We start from the raw sequence: 17,898 nt of genomic DNA, 5'->3' as shown, positions 1-17,898 counted from the left end.
CAAATATATGGGTCCAAAGATAAGAAATTTCGGTTGCGTCATTTCACCCAGATCAACCCCTGTTCAAGTACTTAAATATATTTTAGTTAATCTCGCTTGCGCCGCCCATCAACAGCGCAAGTGAAGTATCCATACACAGCCCACAGGGAGTGTCAGAATGAAGCATTCAATCACGAACCCAAGGGTTTCGTGGTGGGCTTGTAGACCAGTTTCTCAATTTAACACCTTCACAAATTCACGAGTGCGACATTTCAGCTCAACGACACCTTCTGCCTCGAAACCGCACGCAGCAGATCCACGACTTTCGGAGCTGGGCCCCCTAATTGAAGATAAATATTCCGCTATTCGGGATACATACTGTCAGTAAACTTCAAGAAGAAGAAAATCTACTTTATCCCAGAGACCAGAGATCCATGCAATATTCTGGCTACAGGCAGTGCTGATCCAATATACGCAACTTCCGAGACATATGCTTGTTCAGGCAGGCCGAAATTCCCAATTGTTCTTGCACACGGTCTATTGGGATTTGATGAGCTGAAACTGGGAGGGAAGTATCTCCCCGGCGTACAATATTGGCGCGGCATCAAAGAAGCCTTCGCCCTAAAGAGGATGGTGGTCATTTCTGTCCCTGTCCTGCCGTTGGGATCCATCGAGCAACGGGCTAAAGAGCTCATGTGTGGAATTGAGAGCCGGATTCAGGGGAAAGAAGTGAATATAATTGCGTGAGTTGTGACCTTTTCTTTTTTTGGAGATGTTTTCAAATCATTTGCCCTTGGTTAACTGGAGAATAGTTGATTATGGTCACTAACTGTTCCTGCAGACATAGTATGGTATGATATATATTGGCAAGAAGCTCTCAAACTCTTTTGTTCCACACATGCTTACTTTGCAACTCATTCAGGGGTATGCGATTTCGAACTTCCATATATACTCAACACAGGTGGGATATCGTGCTGACTTCAGCCAAACCAAACCAGTGGACTAGATTCCCGTTACATGATCAGCAGACTACGACCTACGAAATTCCGGGTTGTGTCTCTGACTACGATTGGCACCCCTCACCGAGGTTAATCACTCTCCAGTCCTTTATCACGATTTTCGACTAACTGCTTTAGGGTCTGCGTTTGCGGATTATGTCTTTGGACTGATTGGAGGTTCGTCTGATCACCTTGAAGTCATGAGAATCTTTTAACAAACACTTACGCAAGGCATAGAGCATCGAGCTGCACAGATATATAACACACTGGCTCGCATTAAAATAGAGTCAGGGGCATTCAGTCAGCTTACTCGAAAATACATGCAGGAAGAATTCAATCCCAATACTCCTGATATCGACGATGTTAGGTGGGTATATACATACCCCGGTTCAGCTAAAGGTGATATATATATATATATAAGGGAAAAGAAGTTTAACGGCTAGGGAAATACTTTAGATACTTTTCATACGGAGCCTCGTTAACACCCGGTATGTGGTCTGTGTTTCTCCAGTCACATCGGATTATCGAGCAGGAAGAAGGCCCGAATGATGGCCTGGTCAGCGTCCAGAGCAGCAAATGGGGAGGTGAGGAGGGCTACAAAGGCACGCTTGTTGGAGTCAGCCACCTCGACTTGATCAACAGGACCAATCGTTTCAAGTGGATGATCTCTGAGTTGACGGGAAATACCAGGAAGTGGGTGTTTTGTATTGGTGTCTTTTTGTGGTTACTTTGGAACTTTGCTTTGCGAGAGAGGCACTGACTTTTGTTTCTCTTTTCTTCGGCCAGGTTCAACGCACTTGCCCTGTATCTAGACATTGCCGGTAAGACAGTTGCATATCCACGGGGTGTTTTGAAATAAAGCTGACACAGATTTAATCCGGTGAATATAGATATGCTGGCAAAGGAGGGCCTCTAAGGAGCTGTTCCTGTTCCTCACGAATCTACGATGCTCCAACATGACCAGCATACTGAATTGACCCATGCTTTTAGAGACATGCAGCGGGTTTGACCACTGGGTTGTTCAATAGACCAGTTTGTATTATATTCTTTGTTGTAGATAGTTCGTGATGTAGTTAGGCATTTTTGAAGGATGTAAGCGCCAACCTGTTTGCGGTGGAATCTTCGTACCTTCTTTCATGCATCTCCTTTGATGCACCTCAGCGACGCTTGGAAGAGGCTGTGAAAGCGGTTAAACCAGCCTCCAGCCGCCATTTAAACCACACCTGGGAAGTGCCCGAATTGGCGCTGGAAATGATAAACCTTATGCCGAAAAACCAGGTTGTGACCTGTTTGGTTGTGACGTCTTCTGCGCCCGAGAAACAATAAGTTAACAACTAAACTAACGTAATCCACAAACATTTTACATGTTTATAACTAAATATAACAACAACCACATAAATAAAACAGATATTGAGAATTATTTACAAACAAGCTTTCGACATGTATGAGCAGTATGTTCAATAATACCCTATACTGGGTTGTGATTGTGTGATTGAGGATCCAAATCTCAATCACTTCATTTTTTTGTTTTTATAGTTACTTCATATAATCTGTTTCTTCTTCAACTCTCAAAATATCTTTTAAGCTATATATATCATCTTTCTCTTTTTACCTCCTTGCTTCTCATTTACTGTTTTTAATATCTTAACTTTCCTCTTTAAAAAAGTTATTCTATTGTTGTATGATTATTTGACAACTCTTACTCAGCTAATTTAAAGTTTGAATCATTGAGTTGAGAAGAGCTCTGTATAACTATTATATAATTTTGAAAAATCTCTCATAGTTAACTACTTTTAATCTAACATTTAAATTGTAATTAAATAATATTATATAAAATATAACTAATATTTAGAAAAACTGAGAGTTATAAAAAGAGTTAGAAAAACTATGCATGTTTTTAAAAATTTTAAATATTAGTTATATATTATACAGTTACAATCAAAAGCTCTCTTTTTCCTCTTTTTTTTTTTTTTTTTTTTTTTTTAAATACATTTATAAGAAAAATTCGCTGAATAAAAAAATCCTCTTTTTGTAATAAAACTGAGTTTTTAGTTCTTTGATGAAGCATTAATATTTGCTGTATAATCAATGCACTTAATTTTTTTTTTTTTTTTAAAAAAAAAAAAAAAAAAAAAAAAAAAAAAAAAAAGCCAAACTAAAACAACATCAAACAGTTGCTGCTGCTCATATACGTAAAATTTGACTATATCAAGTACTTAAATGACTAAAGCAGACCTTCCCCTTAAAAGCATGATGACTTTGCATTATTTGTATCACTATAACACATTATTTGATGAAAATGTGTTTGACTCACTTGTGGATTATTATTATGTTGTTTATTTTATGCTTCTCCTGGTGGGTAGAGGCGGCTTAGAAATTTTGAGCTGGCGCGCTACTAGTTAGGGCTCTGGGGCAATTTGTTGGTTATGCGATGCAAGGCCCAGCCAAATGTGAGATTGGGCGGTAACTACCAGGACCATATTCTAGATTAAAGATTTCGAAAGCTTTCTAGCAGAAAATTTTTGATTTTAGCCTTAAACTTGAACTTCATAATCTGACTCTGAGAGAATGATTTATTCAATTGCATATATAAATATCCGGCGAAGATCTCGAGGCCAGACTCCCGAGGCAGGATAAATATAGGCATAACACTATCGGAATAACCGACTTGGCCTTTTGGTGGGAACTTAGACAACATTTTGACTGAGAGTTAACTACAGGGGAGCAAAAACGTCATTCATGCTTACATAGTAGATCCTCATGTCCACTGCAAGAGAACAAACAAACTTGCCGATGATCTTCATGACAATCCAAAGGGTTCATACTAGTGATATCGACCTCCCTGGATCATACGGCCTGCACTTCTAGATTTTCATACGCGGTTTCTTTCCTCCCGCCCTGCGTTTGTTTGGATATTTGTTCCCATCAGAAATACCCCACGCTGGGCTCCGTTTCATCCGAGATATCCTTGCACATGAACTCCGAAAGCTGATAAGCTTAATAATTTCTTGTCGCCATGTCTGTTAGAATTCACCTTGACAGACCGCACGCGCATTTCACGAATCTTGACTTCATCACGGGGAAAGTCATCCTCCTGCTTACTACAGACACTCCCATCACCTCCATCGTCGTAAAGCTCGAAGGCGAGAGCAGAACGAGGCTTGCAGCTCCGAAATATCCGCACAATGACCGCAATGAAAAGAAGAGGACGGAGGTGGAATCTCACAAGGTAAGTGCCGTAGTAGTTTTGATAACGGGGTCGAGTTCATGCAAGTTTTCAGCTTCAGGGTGGCGGATATCTCGCTAATCACTTTTGGTTTGAATTTTTACAGCTTCTATACAAAGTCCTTACACTGTTTCCAATGGAGAGTGCGACAGATCTTGCAGGCGGAAACAACATATACTATACCCTTCCGCCCGGTCACCACGAATATCCCTTTCAATTTAAAGTGAGTTGGCCAAAAGAACGAGTGATTCGGAATATCAGTGGATGCAGAAGGATTTGAAATCAGTCTGACGGTTCCTCCTATCGTATTTTTCTAGTTTCCTTTCAACAATGACTGCAGCAAGCATATGAGCACAAACCTTAACATGGGTGGGTTAAGGCTGGAGGTTGCCCGCGACACGAATAAGCATGTTCGAAAGGCGCTTCCTCCATCACTGACAGGGTTTCCTGGGGAGGCGGAAATTAGATACTATGTGAAAGCAACTGTTGGACGACCACAATTCTACAAGGAGAATTATAGAGGGGTATGTTTTTCCCTTAAAGAGCATTCATCAGATACCTGCTTTGCGAGTTCTGCCGTCAATAAAGTGTGGAAAATCAAACCCGATGTCTTGTCTTAAATAATGAAACCTTTGCGTAGTTGGTGCTTGGGCACAAGCTGATTTGAAATTGATATAGTATGCTGATATCAAATTCCTGCCAATCGAACCTCCGAGACAAACAGATACCGGCGTGGAGTCATACGCTAGACGCCAACAACAATTCTCCAAGGTCAGCAGTATACCGGAAAAGAAAGGTCTGTTTCAGAAATCTAATCCACCATCTCTGATCGATCTCGATGAAGAACCTCCCAAATTTTCTGTCGATGCCAGATTACCTAGTCCTCCAATAATAACCTGCAACGAACCATTCCCCTTGCGAATATTGGTGAAAAAACTCAACGAGAGTTCAGAAACTATATTCTTGCAAATGATACAGGTCGAATTAATTGCATACACCCACATCAGGGCTCATGATCTGACCCGGTCAGAGAGTGGAAGCTGGGTTATTATCAGCCTGAGTAATATGAACATACCCCTAATCGACGGTAATGTCCCCGCTGGGAAGGAGTGGAAAGTAGATTCCAGCTTGTGGGACCGTATTCCGCTGCCCAGTTCTGTGGCGCCGTCGTTCGATACGTGCAATATTTCGCGCACCTATGATTTGGACGTACGTGTTGGGTTGACGCATGGATTGTCTGGAGCAATGAAGGTGCGTTCATTGATAGCCTCTTAATGGCAATTTATTTTTTTTGGTTCAAATTCTATCATCATGAATCCAGTCCTCATCTCCTTCCCGCTCCAGGGCTCATGAAACATACTAAATGTCGTTACATGTTTATAACCTTCTTTTTTTTGTTTTTTTTAGCCTGAGCTTGTTGTCCTTCCCCTTCGGATGGCTGTTCAAGTATACTCTGGAATCGCTCCTCCCAAGGCCCTCTTAGAGGCCATCCGGCGCTCCCCACGCAAGGACAGCAATGTGTCCGAGGTTCCTCCAGCCCAACCTCCGCGGCCACAGGCGGCCCCTACCTTTCCTCCTGCTGCACAGGAGGATTTCGGGGATGCTCCTCCAAGCTACGAGGATGCCATGGCGGAAGCTCTTGGGCCAGTGGACGGCCCGCGGCGCGAGTATAACCCTCCAGACACGGGGTCATGGCCAACAACTGATCAAAAAGGTTCAGCAAATAGCAAAGATGACGACCGGCTCTTCCCCAATAGCGGTTTCATGAACGCCTCAATGGAGTCGTTCTTCGATACTCATTCCGCGACGCCTGTGGATGGACATATCAGTAATTGCAATTTGGTAGACCAGCCGGTGTCATCACCATCTTCGACTGGTCAAGCTCAGCAGAACCAACTTTTCGAGAATTCCCAAAACTCCCAACTGCAATCTGTACAGGAACAGTCACAACGGAGACCAAGGCCATTCATGGGGGTCCCAAGCAGGAAACCAGTGCCAGGGTCTAAAAAGCACGCTTAACACGTGGTTAATTGGAATTGCGGGGGGATGATCCTCGGCCCTGGCCCTTGGTATCTGGGAGGCATTTCGAACAAACAAGAACATATCGGCGGATACAACTGCTTGCCTCGTGTCTCCCTTGCCATCATTATTTTTGGACCTCATTATTTCATTTTTATTTTCATATTATTACTTGGCTTCTATTTTCGATCTCGATAACGATACATCATGAGAGCGAGGATTTATGGATTCGGATAACAAAAGCATATGTTTCTTTTTTGATTTGCCTGGTGGTCATAAAATCATTGGTTGCTTTGGAGGAACATGGCGTTTGTATACGGGAATAAAAATCTTTTGGCCCGAGTAATCGTGAATCTCTTTAACATTAACTTGGAATATGAGTTATAATACCTCTGGGATCTTTTCATTTGATAAAGCATGAGTCTGCTCTATCGTTAAGCAAGAACCTCTGCAAACAGCAACCAACCATATCGCTCCCAGGGTTGACTGTGGAGTACATATACTTCAACGTTGCAGCCCACCGCCGCTAGACCAGAATAGGCGAGGCGTCTTGGCAGCCGAACTACGACGAATTTTTTGCTTCTCCACACGTCAAAACCGCGATCTAACGAACAATTCACTACTACGACCAAGCAGGTAGTGGGCTACGCAGGTTACTCATTCTGTACCGCTGGGCCATTTATTGTAGTAGAGCAAGACAATGGGATGATGATCAATGACATTGGTGGCATCTTTCATTGTATTGTACTGCCTCTTATCATTACGCACGCTCGCGTTCTCATCTGCTCAAACTCGACGACCTTGGAACAATACAATATTAACCCCGGTTACCCCTATTCAGACAACAGCCTTCAAATGCAAAATCTAGACTGAGAAGATCAGCTCAAATACCGGACGATGGAAGATCAAAACGGACTAGGGTGCAAAAGAACATCAACAACCCTTAATCCTATCCTCTTAACTTCCTTCCCTTTTCTTGATCTATAAGTTACAAATCATATCATTCACCCAGCCATGCGTCTCCACCTCATTATACAACGGCACTGCCTCCCCACCACCCGTGTCCTTTGGACAACCTCCTCGCATTTCTCTCTTCCTTCCAGTTCAGCCGTCTCTTCCTTCGCCACTGTCTCATCTTCCACGGTAACATCAACACGGGCCCCAAATGCAGGATTTGGAGCCGGTGCGGCAGCGGCAGCTTCTGGGAGTGGCGGGTTGTCAATTGCCCAGCTTCTAGAAGATGTGAATGAGGTTATCCCGCTTGAAACACAGGTTGAAGAAGAGTTTGAAAATGGTGGTGGTATCGGTGGCGGTGTTGGCCAATGGGGACTGGAAGATTACGTAGTGGAGGTTGCTGGGTTTGAGTGCTTGCATTTTATGGAGGTAGATGGACTGTTGAGGGATGGGGATGAGGTTGTGTAAGTTGTTGGTTTTATCTTCATCTCTTTATTTATTGCTTTGCCTGGTCTGTTACTGACTTGGACCGGTTGCTTCTGCGGGTTCTAGAATACGTGCTTTACAACTTAATGACCTCATAGCCAGAAGGCTTACGGGGCGTCATCAGATCTCTATTGATGGAAGGCATTTAATTGATGGTGTTCCCTTTGGGAAGCCTTATATTCAAAGAGCGGTACCATCGAGGCCGCCTATCACAATTCCACCACGAAAGAAGAGACGATTGAACTTTGGCGGGTGGCAGGTTGATAATGCTGTCGCGGAGGATTTAATCGATGAAGACTATGACGATAAAGAGAATGATCCCGATTGGAAAGAGGATAGGGGCGGAATTTGGAAAGAACTTGTGCTTGCTGATGCCGATGAAGACGAGGATGACGACGATTATGAGGGTGAAAGTGCGAGTGAAGAACATTCTCCCCCGTCTGAAGAAGAGATTCCCGTAGTGCCTAAAAAACGAATCAAGGAGCAACCCGTGCCGAAAACCGGGAACATATCCCCCGATACGTGTGCCTACAAACGACAAGCTGCGAAGAAAGCCAACCAGTTAAAACAAATGGAATCACCCACAGCAGAGCGTAAACTTCAGGGGATTTTAGATCGAAAACAGCAAAGTGCACCGGCTGCTTTACCAAAGCGCAAACGCAGCGTCAGCTTCCAGGATCAACCGAGTTTTCATTCCGACATGTCAGCATCTTCCGAAGGTACATCGGAGAGTGGTAGTGCCTCTAGTTCTGATACAGGTGAGTCGAGTGACAATGACGAAAGAAGCTCCGTTTCTTCCAGTGACTCAGGCTCCAGCGAAACATCTTCGGAATCATCTTCAAGCTCTGCTGGTAGTTCATCATCTTCGGGCTCAGAAACTCCCAGTGTCCTCAATGCGATTAAAAAGAGGAAGGCCGTGGTAGAGCAAGTAGTAATTACCCAGAAGACCACTGCTGGACCACGGCCACCTGTTCATCCACCTGGTACTGGTTCCAGGAGAACAAAAAACACCAACAAAAGAGCCAAACTGCGAAGAAAACTTCAAAAATTGAAGGAACTTCGAATTCTACCTAAAGATGCCAAATTCAATGATTTGCGGAAATGGTGCGAAGCCAATCCTGGGCCGTTACCAAGGGGTCTGGTTAAGGAGTCTCCAAACACCCAGGAGAACTTTAATGACGAACACACGGAATTTGAGAGGAAACGAGCGGAGCTTTTACGCGATATTGCACTCGGCGGAGTGGACGAGAACCCACAACTCACGAAGGCGACCATTAAATTGAATCCACTTGAACCTGTGTCGAAGACCCCTATAGTTGGAGGAATTGGCATTTCCAAACCTACAGAATCATCCAAAAGACAGTCAAATTTGGATGTGAAAAGCTCACGGCAACTCTTATTTGGCTCACTGGGTGTAAAGAGTCCCAAATCGAAGGAGGATGTAAAAGCGTTACGAGATATACTCTCGTCGAAAACTCCTAAGCCAAAATCAAGGTCCGCCTCCGCGTCAGCTGAAGAAGCTGATAAAACCACAAAAAATGAGGCTGATTCGGTTGGAAACTGGAAAGATCAATTGATCCTCCAGGCTACAGAATGTATTTACAACAATGTGAAGCTATCTACGCCTCCTTTCCCGTTTGTGCAGCGGTGGGATAAAGATGCCCAAGCGGCAATCCGTGAATGTAAAGGAAATCAACAGAGTAATAGCAAGAAGAGGAAGCGAAAGACTCAAAATCACCAAGATGACTATTATGATCAGGAGTGGGGAAATGGGGAACCAAGTGCCTCAAATGAAATCGAGTTAGATTATAAAACCAATGGGCTTGATGAGAACCATACCTCAACGAAAGCTATGGTTGCAGCTGTCGGTGACCAACTGAACTATGAGATGGCCGGTGTTGAAACCAGTTCACATGACATGGGCACGGATTCAGATGAACTTCCAACTCTACCGGAAGATATGTCCTTTTTGAAAGATGCAAGGGACACTGATATGAAGCCCGGGGCGATCATTGCTTTCAAGCAGCTGGACCTGTCTGGGGCCACGATGTGGCAGCCAGTGGTATCCCAATACCGCACAGCCGTCATAGAAAATGTGGTTGGTGGGACTTTGACATTAAGGCTAGCGCAACGCGATAGGGAGCAGCCTCAGGAGCATTATGATGATGATGGTGATGACGATCAAGCAACCCAGTATTCCAAATTTGAGATGCCTGGCTTTGAAAAGAAAGGGAAAGATGATGGTTTCAGGGAAATGCAGTTTGGAGAGTTCATAGAACCAAAATTAATCTCCGAGGCACCAGCGGATAGTACGGTAGGGGTGTCAGAGGTGACAGTGACGGTAGAGAGGGTAGAGGAGACGCAGAATCCGCTGTTGGTATAAAATATCCTATGCTTTTATGGGCCTCTCAGCTTACCCAAAAAATGAGGCAGCCCCATTGAACTTCCCCCCCCTGTCCCTGAAGACATCACGATTTCCTCACCTACAAGACGTAATATATCAGATATGATTCGAGAGGCTGGGTTCAGATCAGGGTTCGATTCAGATATTCTCCTTCCCGAAGAGACCTGTTTCACTGCACGTGGTTCCACTACTCACAATGACGCAGCTAATGAAGACATGGAAATGAATGAATTTGCCAGTCCTACTGTCAAATCTCCTATGTTTTCCGGGTTTCCGTCCAGCCCGCCCCTTAATCCTTCAAACAGTCCCAACGAAGATTATGAGCCGTTGCCTCCAATCCCGCTTGGCACTTCAAGATCATTCCCTGAAGAGCAAATTATGACTGAAGTTCCAAGTTCGCTCGCTTGGTTGGAAGGACATGCATCCGATCCTTCTCTTCTCAAACTGGGTTTGGGTTCCGATCACCAGAAATCGTCGGCGTTGTCGGATGGACGCCTTCAGTATCTTGAACCGATGGCATACCTACGCAGGATTCCCTGACTGCTGCCCCCGATCCAGTTGCTACGTCCCATCATAGGTCACAATTTGAAGAGACACATATGGACATAGGCTTGGATTCTGAAGTTAAAAGCTCGGATGACGACCTAGCGAATAGCAATAATATCCAAAATCTTAGCCAGGCATTCATTCCCTGTTTCCGCAGCTGCTGCTCGTAACTCTACCCTACAGTTCTTCCGGGTAGATCAAGGGGAGCTAAAGCCAGAAAAATTCTCAGTTCTCAATGCCCGCAACTGTCAAGAAAGCCACACTGGCAGATATCGTCCGGACTCATGTGCAGATTCCGTCATCATGAATCCATTCTACGAGTCTGACAGGGGCTTCGGTGACATGTCCCCGCCCGTACCACGGTAAATCTCCACAGCTCCACCGCGCATAGCATCAGCCGTGCAGTTCCCTCCCGCATCTGTCACTAGACGAAACAAACGAAAAGCTCTCGCGCCTCCGCGCCAACGATCGTCTTCGCCACATGTGTCACAGAGTTTTGATGACCGGACGGGCCTCCCAGCCATCCTTGAGGCTAGCAAGGAGTCGACGCAACACTCTGAATATGAACCACGGTCACAGGCCGCTGCAGTCGCTGCAGAGAGCAGTTACATTGTGGATTTGACGATTTCCAGTGACCTTGATCCTCCGCCTAATTCAGATGGGGACTTTGCGGTGTCTCAGGGGCTCGCAGGGGCGTGGATGGGTTAAGAAACAAGGTCTTAGGCGTGGACGGGGGCGGGGAGCAGAGAGTAATCTTGAACAAGCAAGAAGGAGGGGTTTGCGGAGGAGGGGTGTGATATAGGTATCAACCAATCGGAGAGTGTGGAGTACAGGGGGAATTAAATGGATAGGATAGGAGTGTTTTTTAGGGTGCTGTGCAATGTATAGGATATTAGTGCTGCGGAAAAAATTGCTATTAGATAAATAATGAGCTAAAGGGACTTTACTACATCTGACAGCTGAAATTATTTAGCACGGACGTGTATCCCTGCGTTGTTTTCCTAAATGTTGAAATATCTAAAAGTTAGTGATCTCACCCCGACGTCATAAACCGCCAACAGCAAATCACAGACCTCCATTACAAAGCCTCCCCGCAAAATACTTTGGATTGCCTCAGCCAACGTTGTTTGCCAGCAATATTGAAACATGATCCTGATACATTGACGTTAATTGAGCAATTGCGCATTCAAGAGAATCTCCTAACCTCATTGTATGTCTGTATCCTGATCCCCATATCTTCTCATCCCATAGCATGCTTCTCTTCCCCCCTTACCCCTCCAAGGCTATTATCATCCATCACAGCATAAAGCAAATCACCCGTCCATTGCACGATACCTACATTACTCTCCCGATTACTGGAGCTGTATCGTCCAGTCATTTCGCACATATCAACTTGCAACGCACGTCATCTGTGCTAGCAACCCCTCACCAGCAGCTAACAAGAACCATTATCCCCATCAAACATATACACACCAACACAACAACAGTCAAGAAGCATAAGAAAAGTATAAACCAAATACAAGTAACCAAAACACTGCACTTCTCAACCACACAACGGCTATCTACATACATTTCCAAAATGACATCGACATCAACATCAACTTTCAAAATCAAGGACTTGACGTCACTTGACCTCCCGTCCGACAAGATCGAAGTAGAAGTCGAGGGCATCGAGAAGGGGAAACTTATCCTCATAAAGCATGGCGGCCATGTGCATGCTCTCACTGCGAACTGTACACATTATGGTGCGCCATTGGTAAAAGGTGTTCTAACACCCGATGCTAGGTTGACGTGTCCGTGGCATGGCGGTATGTATTTTCCGTTAACAATACAACTAGATTTATTCTATATCCAGAGCTGCTTTCCAGGTTCATTCAGTTAAGAAAAGCAAATAGTGACTTGCGCTGATTGAATTTTATTATTGTATTTGATGTCCGTGTTAGCTTGCTATAACATCGCAACTGGAGACGTGGAAGATGCGCCGGCTCTAAATGCGCTACATAAATATGAAGTATTCGAGAAAGATGGCGGAGTGTATGTCAAAGCGGACGAAGCCAGTTTCAAATCAAATGGAAGATTGCCTATTTCTTCTTGCACTGTGGCTCAACAGGATCAGAAGGTGGTGATTATTGGAGGGTAAGAATATTTACACAATCCACATCAATTGGTCTCACGCTAACACCCTACCTCACTTCAGCGGAAGCGGAACAATGGGAGCAGTAGAAGTACTCCGTGAACATGGCTTCGGTGGCCAAATAACAATAATCTCCAAGGAACCCAACCTCCCCCTCGACAGAACCAAGCTCTCCAAAGCCCTAATCCCAGACCCAGAAAAACTCCTCCTCAGGCCGAAGGAATGGTACTCCTCCGTCTCCATCACCATGGTCTCCGACGAAGTCACCTCCGTCGATTTCCTCAACAAAACCATAGCTACCAAATCCGGTAAAACAGTGCCATATACAAAACTCATCCTCGCAACGGGAGGCACTCCACGCCGCCTTCCGCTCCCAGGCTTCAAAGAATTAGATAATGTCTTCACCCTGCGCACGGTAACAGACGTTCAAGCCATTCTAGCCGCCGTGGGACCTAACAAGAAGAAAAATGTCGTCATAATCGGCAGCTCCTTCATCGGCATGGAAGTGGGCAATGCGCTCTCAAAAGAGAACACAGTAACGATTGTCGGCATGGAATTCACCCCCCTGGAGCGCATCATGGGCAACCAGATCGGGCGTGTCTTCCAATCCAACCTAGAGAAAAATGCCGTGAAATTCTACATGTCTGCCTCTGTCGCTAAGGCCACACCCTCATCCGCAGATGCATCCAAAGTCGGCGCCGTACATCTTAAAGATGGCACCATCCTACCTGCAGACCTTGTCATTCTAGGTGTAGGCGTCAGCCCTGCCACGGAGTTTCTGCGCGATAACCCTGCAATAACCCTGGAGCAAGACGGGTCTCTAAAGACAGACGACTATTTCGCCGTCGAAAGCCTGAAGGGTAATAACAATGATATCTACGCCATTGGCGACATCGCGACATATCCCTACCACGGGCCTGGGGCGGGCCAGGGGGGCCGTTCACACGTGCGCATCGAACATTGGGATGTAGCGCAGAATTCAGGTCGATGTGTCGGGCGCACAATCGCGCATGCCTTCTCTAGTAAGAGCTCTGTGCCCCTGAAACTGAAGTCGTTTATTCCGATCTTCTGGTCCGCGCTGGGCGGGCAACTCCGGTACTGTGGTAATACGATGAACGGGTATGACGATTTGATTGTGCAAGGGGAGCCTGGGGAGGGGAAGTTTGTGGCGTACTATTTGCTGGGCGAGACGGTGGTGGCGGTTGCGAGTATGGGGATGGATCCGGTTGTGATGAAGTGTGCGGAGCTGATGAGAAGTGGGAAGATGGTGGGTAAGAAAGAGGTAAAGGAGGGGGTGGATGTGCTGAAGGTCGACTTGGTTTGAAGGGGTGTTTGACGTGGAGTAATTTTTAAGAAGAGTGTAACGTTTGATGGATAACTCGATGGGATGGATTGTTGGGTTGGTGGAGTTAAATGGGATGGAATAAGATGGACGATCATAGTTCGTATGGAAACGAACCCTCTTCCTAATACCCCTTTCCTTTACATTCGGGAATTCAAAACCAAGAAAATGTCAAGGAAAACCATGCAACAATCAAATCAAATCAAAATCTAAGAGATACCACATACCAAATCAATTTAACAAATAGTCTCTATTGTTCTCCCTCTCTCTTGACATGCATCAGTGGTTAAGCATAAAACAAAACGCCCCATAAAGAAACGAGGGAAACTCCTCCCAACAATATGTGTACCGACATATCATTAGTAGTGCAACAAAAATGAACAATATACCAGCACCTTTCCCTTCCAACTCGTATGATTTAAAAATTAAGTAAGATAGACGTAATATATATCTTACTCCAACTACGAAGCCGCCTTCTTACTCTTCTTCTTCTTCTTCTCCTTACCCCTCACCTCTCCCAGTGCCTCCCCATCAGCTTCCCCAGCAACAGTGCTGCCCTCCCCTAAACCCCCCGCCATCGTGGCGGCCGCCGACAACGGCGTAAACACAGCCCTCTTCCTCTCCTCCTCGACCAACTGCGCCTCCTCCTTTGCACTCAACATCGTCCCCTCAATGCTTAAGAAAGCCTTATCCGGCTCCGCGCCAGGGATGACATCTACATCCCGCACGCGAAAGCGGATCATCCCGCGCACCCGGCGCCCGGAGCGTGTGCGGAAGAAGCCGGCCGTCGCGGCCTCGTCGGGGTTTGCGGATAGTTGGATGGGGTCATTGTGGGTGGAGTTGTACTGGCTGTGGGGTGATAGGTCGAGAACAGCGGCTAAGGAGCGGGTGGATAGCGGGCGGAAGTTTTCCTTGTCAGAGTCGAAATCTGAGTCTTCGTCGTCGTCGTCGTCGGTGACGGCAGCAGAGATTGAAGTGTTGTTGCTTTTTGGTGTAGCACTAGATCCTTCTCCCGGCGCTACCCACTGCCAATCAGCGGGTAGCCTGCGCCGCTCGATCCCGACGGAGAAAAGATTGTATACCACCGCACCTAGAAAACCGTCGGATTGCACATTTATCCACCCCTCGAGCTGCTGGCCACGTTCTGGGCGGAATACGAGGAATGTGGCTGTCATGTAGACGAAGAGAACGCCGTATTCGCCTGCGCTTGTGGCGAGGGTTAAAGGTTGTGGGTTCAGTTCTTCGTCTGGGTTGTGGGTGGCTGTTGATCCGGCTTTTGAGTATGGGAAGGATGGGGGAATGGAAGATATGGAGGCATTTGAGTAGGCGAGCACAATGCCGCGAAATGGTGGATAGTATGTTAGTAGTAATGGAGCAAGGTGTTCGGCTTGCAGAGAGGATAGGGCGTGGGTAGGAGAGATGGAGATAGGGGAGAGAGGGACGTAGAGGGTGGCAGTTATGAGGTAGAAGGGGGAGGAAGCAGTGGGGTCTACGGAGATAGATTCCAATTGAGAGGTAGACGCTTTTGCGAGAGGTTTTCTGGTGGCTGTTGGGGATTGAGGGGATTGTTGATCTCCCTCCTCCTTGTCATAGTCGACATAGTCGTCATTGTCGGCGGCCTGTTCGGCATGGTGTTTGTGTTTTTTTGTCTTTTTTGATCGCGCATTGGGTATATCTGGTAGCGTTTGTGCGGATTCGTCGAGGTATTCGTGATCCTTGTTGTGCTTGTGTTTCCTTTCCGTCTTCTTTGCCTTTGGTGAGATCTCGTCTACCGCGGTCTGTGCGATAGTAGTCGATTCATGCTTGCGCTTCTTTGAGGAATGACCATCCTTTTCTTTATTTTTGCGCTTTCTCTCTGGTGAGGGAGTAACGGAGTCGATATCCATTGCGTCCATTGACATGGCAGGTATAACTGTGCCACCCGTTGCTGTTGTGGCTGCATGCCGTGTTTGATATAAATATGATGTCGTTTGAGGTAGTGTTTTTTTTTTTTTCTGTGGTGACTTTTTTTGTTGTTTGGCTCGAGTGGAGACGCCCCAAGAGCCGCCCAGGAGCCGCATCATGGGGGTTGTGCCAAGACTTTGAATTTAACCGCGGTGACGAACGTCAACAGAGATCTATCTATACACATAGACATAGACATACACACATCTACAAGCAAACATCATTTGAAGCTATAAGTACACTCATTTAGCCCATATCCTTGGTGGTATTTGCAGAGGAGACAAGATAAATCTTCTCGTTCCTATCTTTTATCCATTCCAAGAACACCTTAAGAGCTGTGCTCATAGGTGTCAATATCGACATAAATGTCAACCTGCCGCTAACTAACCCCCCCAAACAACAAAATATGGCCGGCGGTATTCTCTCCGCAATCCTGACGTACGCTGGCTGGGCCTTTCTTCCAAAAGTGAGTTGGCATACCTGGATCTAACACTCTCACCCTTCCCAATCCTAACAATCACAACCACACACAGTATGCAACCTCCTTTCTCCAAACCCTCTACTACCGCCTAACCATCCGCGCCGGCTCCCCCCACCCCTCCCCCTCCAGCCCCCGCTACGCCCGCCACTACCGCAGAATCTATATCACCGTAATAACAACCTACCTCCTCTACTCTCTCTACGAAACCTATCATAATCTCCGGCTCGAAGGCGACTTCTACCAGCTTCTAGGCGTGCTACCTACGACAAACGACAAGACCATAAAGTCGCGCTTTCGCCGCCTCGCGGCGCTCCACCACCCGGATAAAAAGCAACAGTTTCAGTTTCCGGGCTCATTGGGGGGTGATGGGGAGTCGCTGGATGCTGTGTTTGTGCAGCTGAGGCTGGCGCAAGAGACGTTGCTGGATCCTGTAAGGAGGTTTGCGTATGATAGGTTTGGACGAGGGGTTGTGGAGGGCTCCAAGGCGAAGACGATGGGGCAGTTTCTGTATGCGGGGCTGTTGGCGTTATTGCCGCAGTATGTTGGTGGGCTTGTTGTGATGGTGCTGATGAATTTGTTCTGGTTCTCCGCGTGGGGGCGATATGTAGGTTTCAGCTTTTCTCTGTTTTTTTTTTTTTTTTTTTTTTTTTTTCCTCTGTCTTTTGTTTTCGTCTTATATAACCGATGCATATATCGATTCTCTCAGACGGAAATTTTCAGCTAACATATGTACCCCCCTTGTCTTCAAACAGTGGCGCTTTTATACCTTCTTCGCCCTCCTAACCCTCGAACTCTCCCTCCTCACCCACCAAAACGGCATCATCATGCCATCTAAACACCTCCCACCCCTCCTCACCTCCCTCCTAAATCTAGAAACTTTTTACCTCCTCCCCTTCCAAACCCTCGCCTTAGCCCGCAATGCCTCCATGACCCTAAACGTATTCATCTCCCAACTAACACCATCCTCATCTTCTTCCTCCTCTTCTTCCAAGAAACAAGGCGATAGGCTATCGCCACAGACACAAGCCCAGCTCGCACAACTAGTGAACATGGCGCACGCGAATGATGCGGAGGTGACGAGGTTGTTGCAGCTGGGCTTGGCGCCGTTTAAGGGGGACAAGGAGAGTGTTTGGAGGTTGCGAAGGGGAATGAAGGAGGGATTGATTTTGGGGTCTGTGAGGGATGCGCTGGAGGTTAGGGAGGCGGTCAGGGTGGTCAGGGAGCGAAGGGGTGTTGCTTAAAGTCGAGTGTATTTGGTTGGGATGTATGGGTTCGGATGCTTGCTTGGTGTGTGGCCTTTTTTTTTTTTTTTTTTTTTTTTTTTTTTTGGGGGGGGGGGGGGGGGGGGGGGGGTTTGGGTTTGGATATTTTTAAAAAAAGGGGAT

At 46.3% G+C, this 17,898-nt stretch overlaps 7 protein-coding genes across 7 annotated transcripts; 6 read left to right on the top strand and 1 right to left on the bottom strand.

The window, feature by feature from the left end:
- Positions 1 to 157: 157 nt before the first annotated feature.
- PAAG_06877 (hypothetical protein) lies at positions 158 to 1,893 on the top strand (the record flags this gene model as incomplete). Its single annotated transcript, XM_015846047.1, has 8 exons — positions 158 to 359; positions 482 to 722; positions 978 to 1,066; positions 1,116 to 1,154; positions 1,215 to 1,344; positions 1,434 to 1,670; positions 1,764 to 1,798; positions 1,868 to 1,893. The coding sequence occupies 8 exons, from the start codon at positions 158 to 160 to the stop codon at positions 1,891 to 1,893; spliced, it is 999 nt and encodes a 332-aa protein (XP_015700482.1).
- Positions 1,894 to 3,993: 2,100 nt separating this feature from the next.
- On the top strand, positions 3,994 to 6,222 carry PAAG_06876 (arrestin; the record flags this gene model as incomplete). Its single annotated transcript, XM_002791284.2, has 5 exons — positions 3,994 to 4,206; positions 4,310 to 4,426; positions 4,521 to 4,727; positions 4,882 to 5,454; positions 5,611 to 6,222. The coding sequence occupies 5 exons, from the start codon at positions 3,994 to 3,996 to the stop codon at positions 6,220 to 6,222; spliced, it is 1,722 nt and encodes a 573-aa protein (XP_002791330.1).
- Positions 6,223 to 7,236: 1,014 nt separating this feature from the next.
- Positions 7,237 to 10,606, top strand: PAAG_06875 (hypothetical protein; the record flags this gene model as incomplete). The annotated part of the gene is made up of 4 exons (XM_015846046.1): positions 7,237 to 7,640; positions 7,729 to 8,364; positions 8,401 to 10,035; positions 10,096 to 10,606. 4 exons carry the CDS (start codon positions 7,237 to 7,239, stop codon positions 10,604 to 10,606), a joined length of 3,186 nt encoding a protein of 1,061 aa, XP_015700481.1.
- A 309-nt stretch (positions 10,607 to 10,915) lies between these two features.
- Positions 10,916 to 11,320, top strand: PAAG_12287 (hypothetical protein; the record flags this gene model as incomplete). Its single annotated transcript, XM_015847799.1, has 2 exons — positions 10,916 to 10,974; positions 11,041 to 11,320. 2 exons carry the CDS (start codon positions 10,916 to 10,918, stop codon positions 11,318 to 11,320), a joined length of 339 nt encoding a protein of 112 aa, XP_015702595.1.
- A 544-nt stretch (positions 11,321 to 11,864) lies between these two features.
- PAAG_06874 (rhodocoxin reductase) lies at positions 11,865 to 14,070 on the top strand (the record flags this gene model as incomplete). Its single annotated transcript, XM_002791282.2, has 3 exons — positions 11,865 to 12,420; positions 12,556 to 12,748; positions 12,810 to 14,070. 3 exons carry the CDS (start codon positions 11,865 to 11,867, stop codon positions 14,068 to 14,070), a joined length of 2,010 nt encoding a protein of 669 aa, XP_002791328.2.
- A 479-nt stretch (positions 14,071 to 14,549) lies between these two features.
- On the bottom strand, positions 14,550 to 15,989 carry PAAG_06873 (hypothetical protein; the record flags this gene model as incomplete). The annotated part of the gene is made up of 1 exon (XM_002791281.2): positions 14,550 to 15,989. The coding sequence occupies one exon, from the start codon at positions 15,987 to 15,989 to the stop codon at positions 14,550 to 14,552; it is 1,440 nt and encodes a 479-aa protein (XP_002791327.2).
- A 449-nt stretch (positions 15,990 to 16,438) lies between these two features.
- On the top strand, positions 16,439 to 17,754 carry PAAG_06872 (hypothetical protein; the record flags this gene model as incomplete). The annotated part of the gene is made up of 3 exons (XM_015846045.1): positions 16,439 to 16,498; positions 16,566 to 17,117; positions 17,266 to 17,754. The coding sequence occupies 3 exons, from the start codon at positions 16,439 to 16,441 to the stop codon at positions 17,752 to 17,754; spliced, it is 1,101 nt and encodes a 366-aa protein (XP_015700480.1).
- Between the last annotated feature and the right edge of the window lie 144 nt (positions 17,755 to 17,898).

The sequence above is a fragment of the Paracoccidioides lutzii genome (genome assembly GCF_000150705.2).
Source record: "Paracoccidioides lutzii Pb01 unplaced genomic scaffold supercont2.20, whole genome shotgun sequence".
NCBI lineage: Eukaryota > Fungi > Ascomycota > Eurotiomycetes > Onygenales > Ajellomycetaceae > Paracoccidioides > Paracoccidioides lutzii.
Note: the sequence above shows the minus strand (reverse complement) of the source record. Positions and strands in the feature narration are given on the sequence as shown.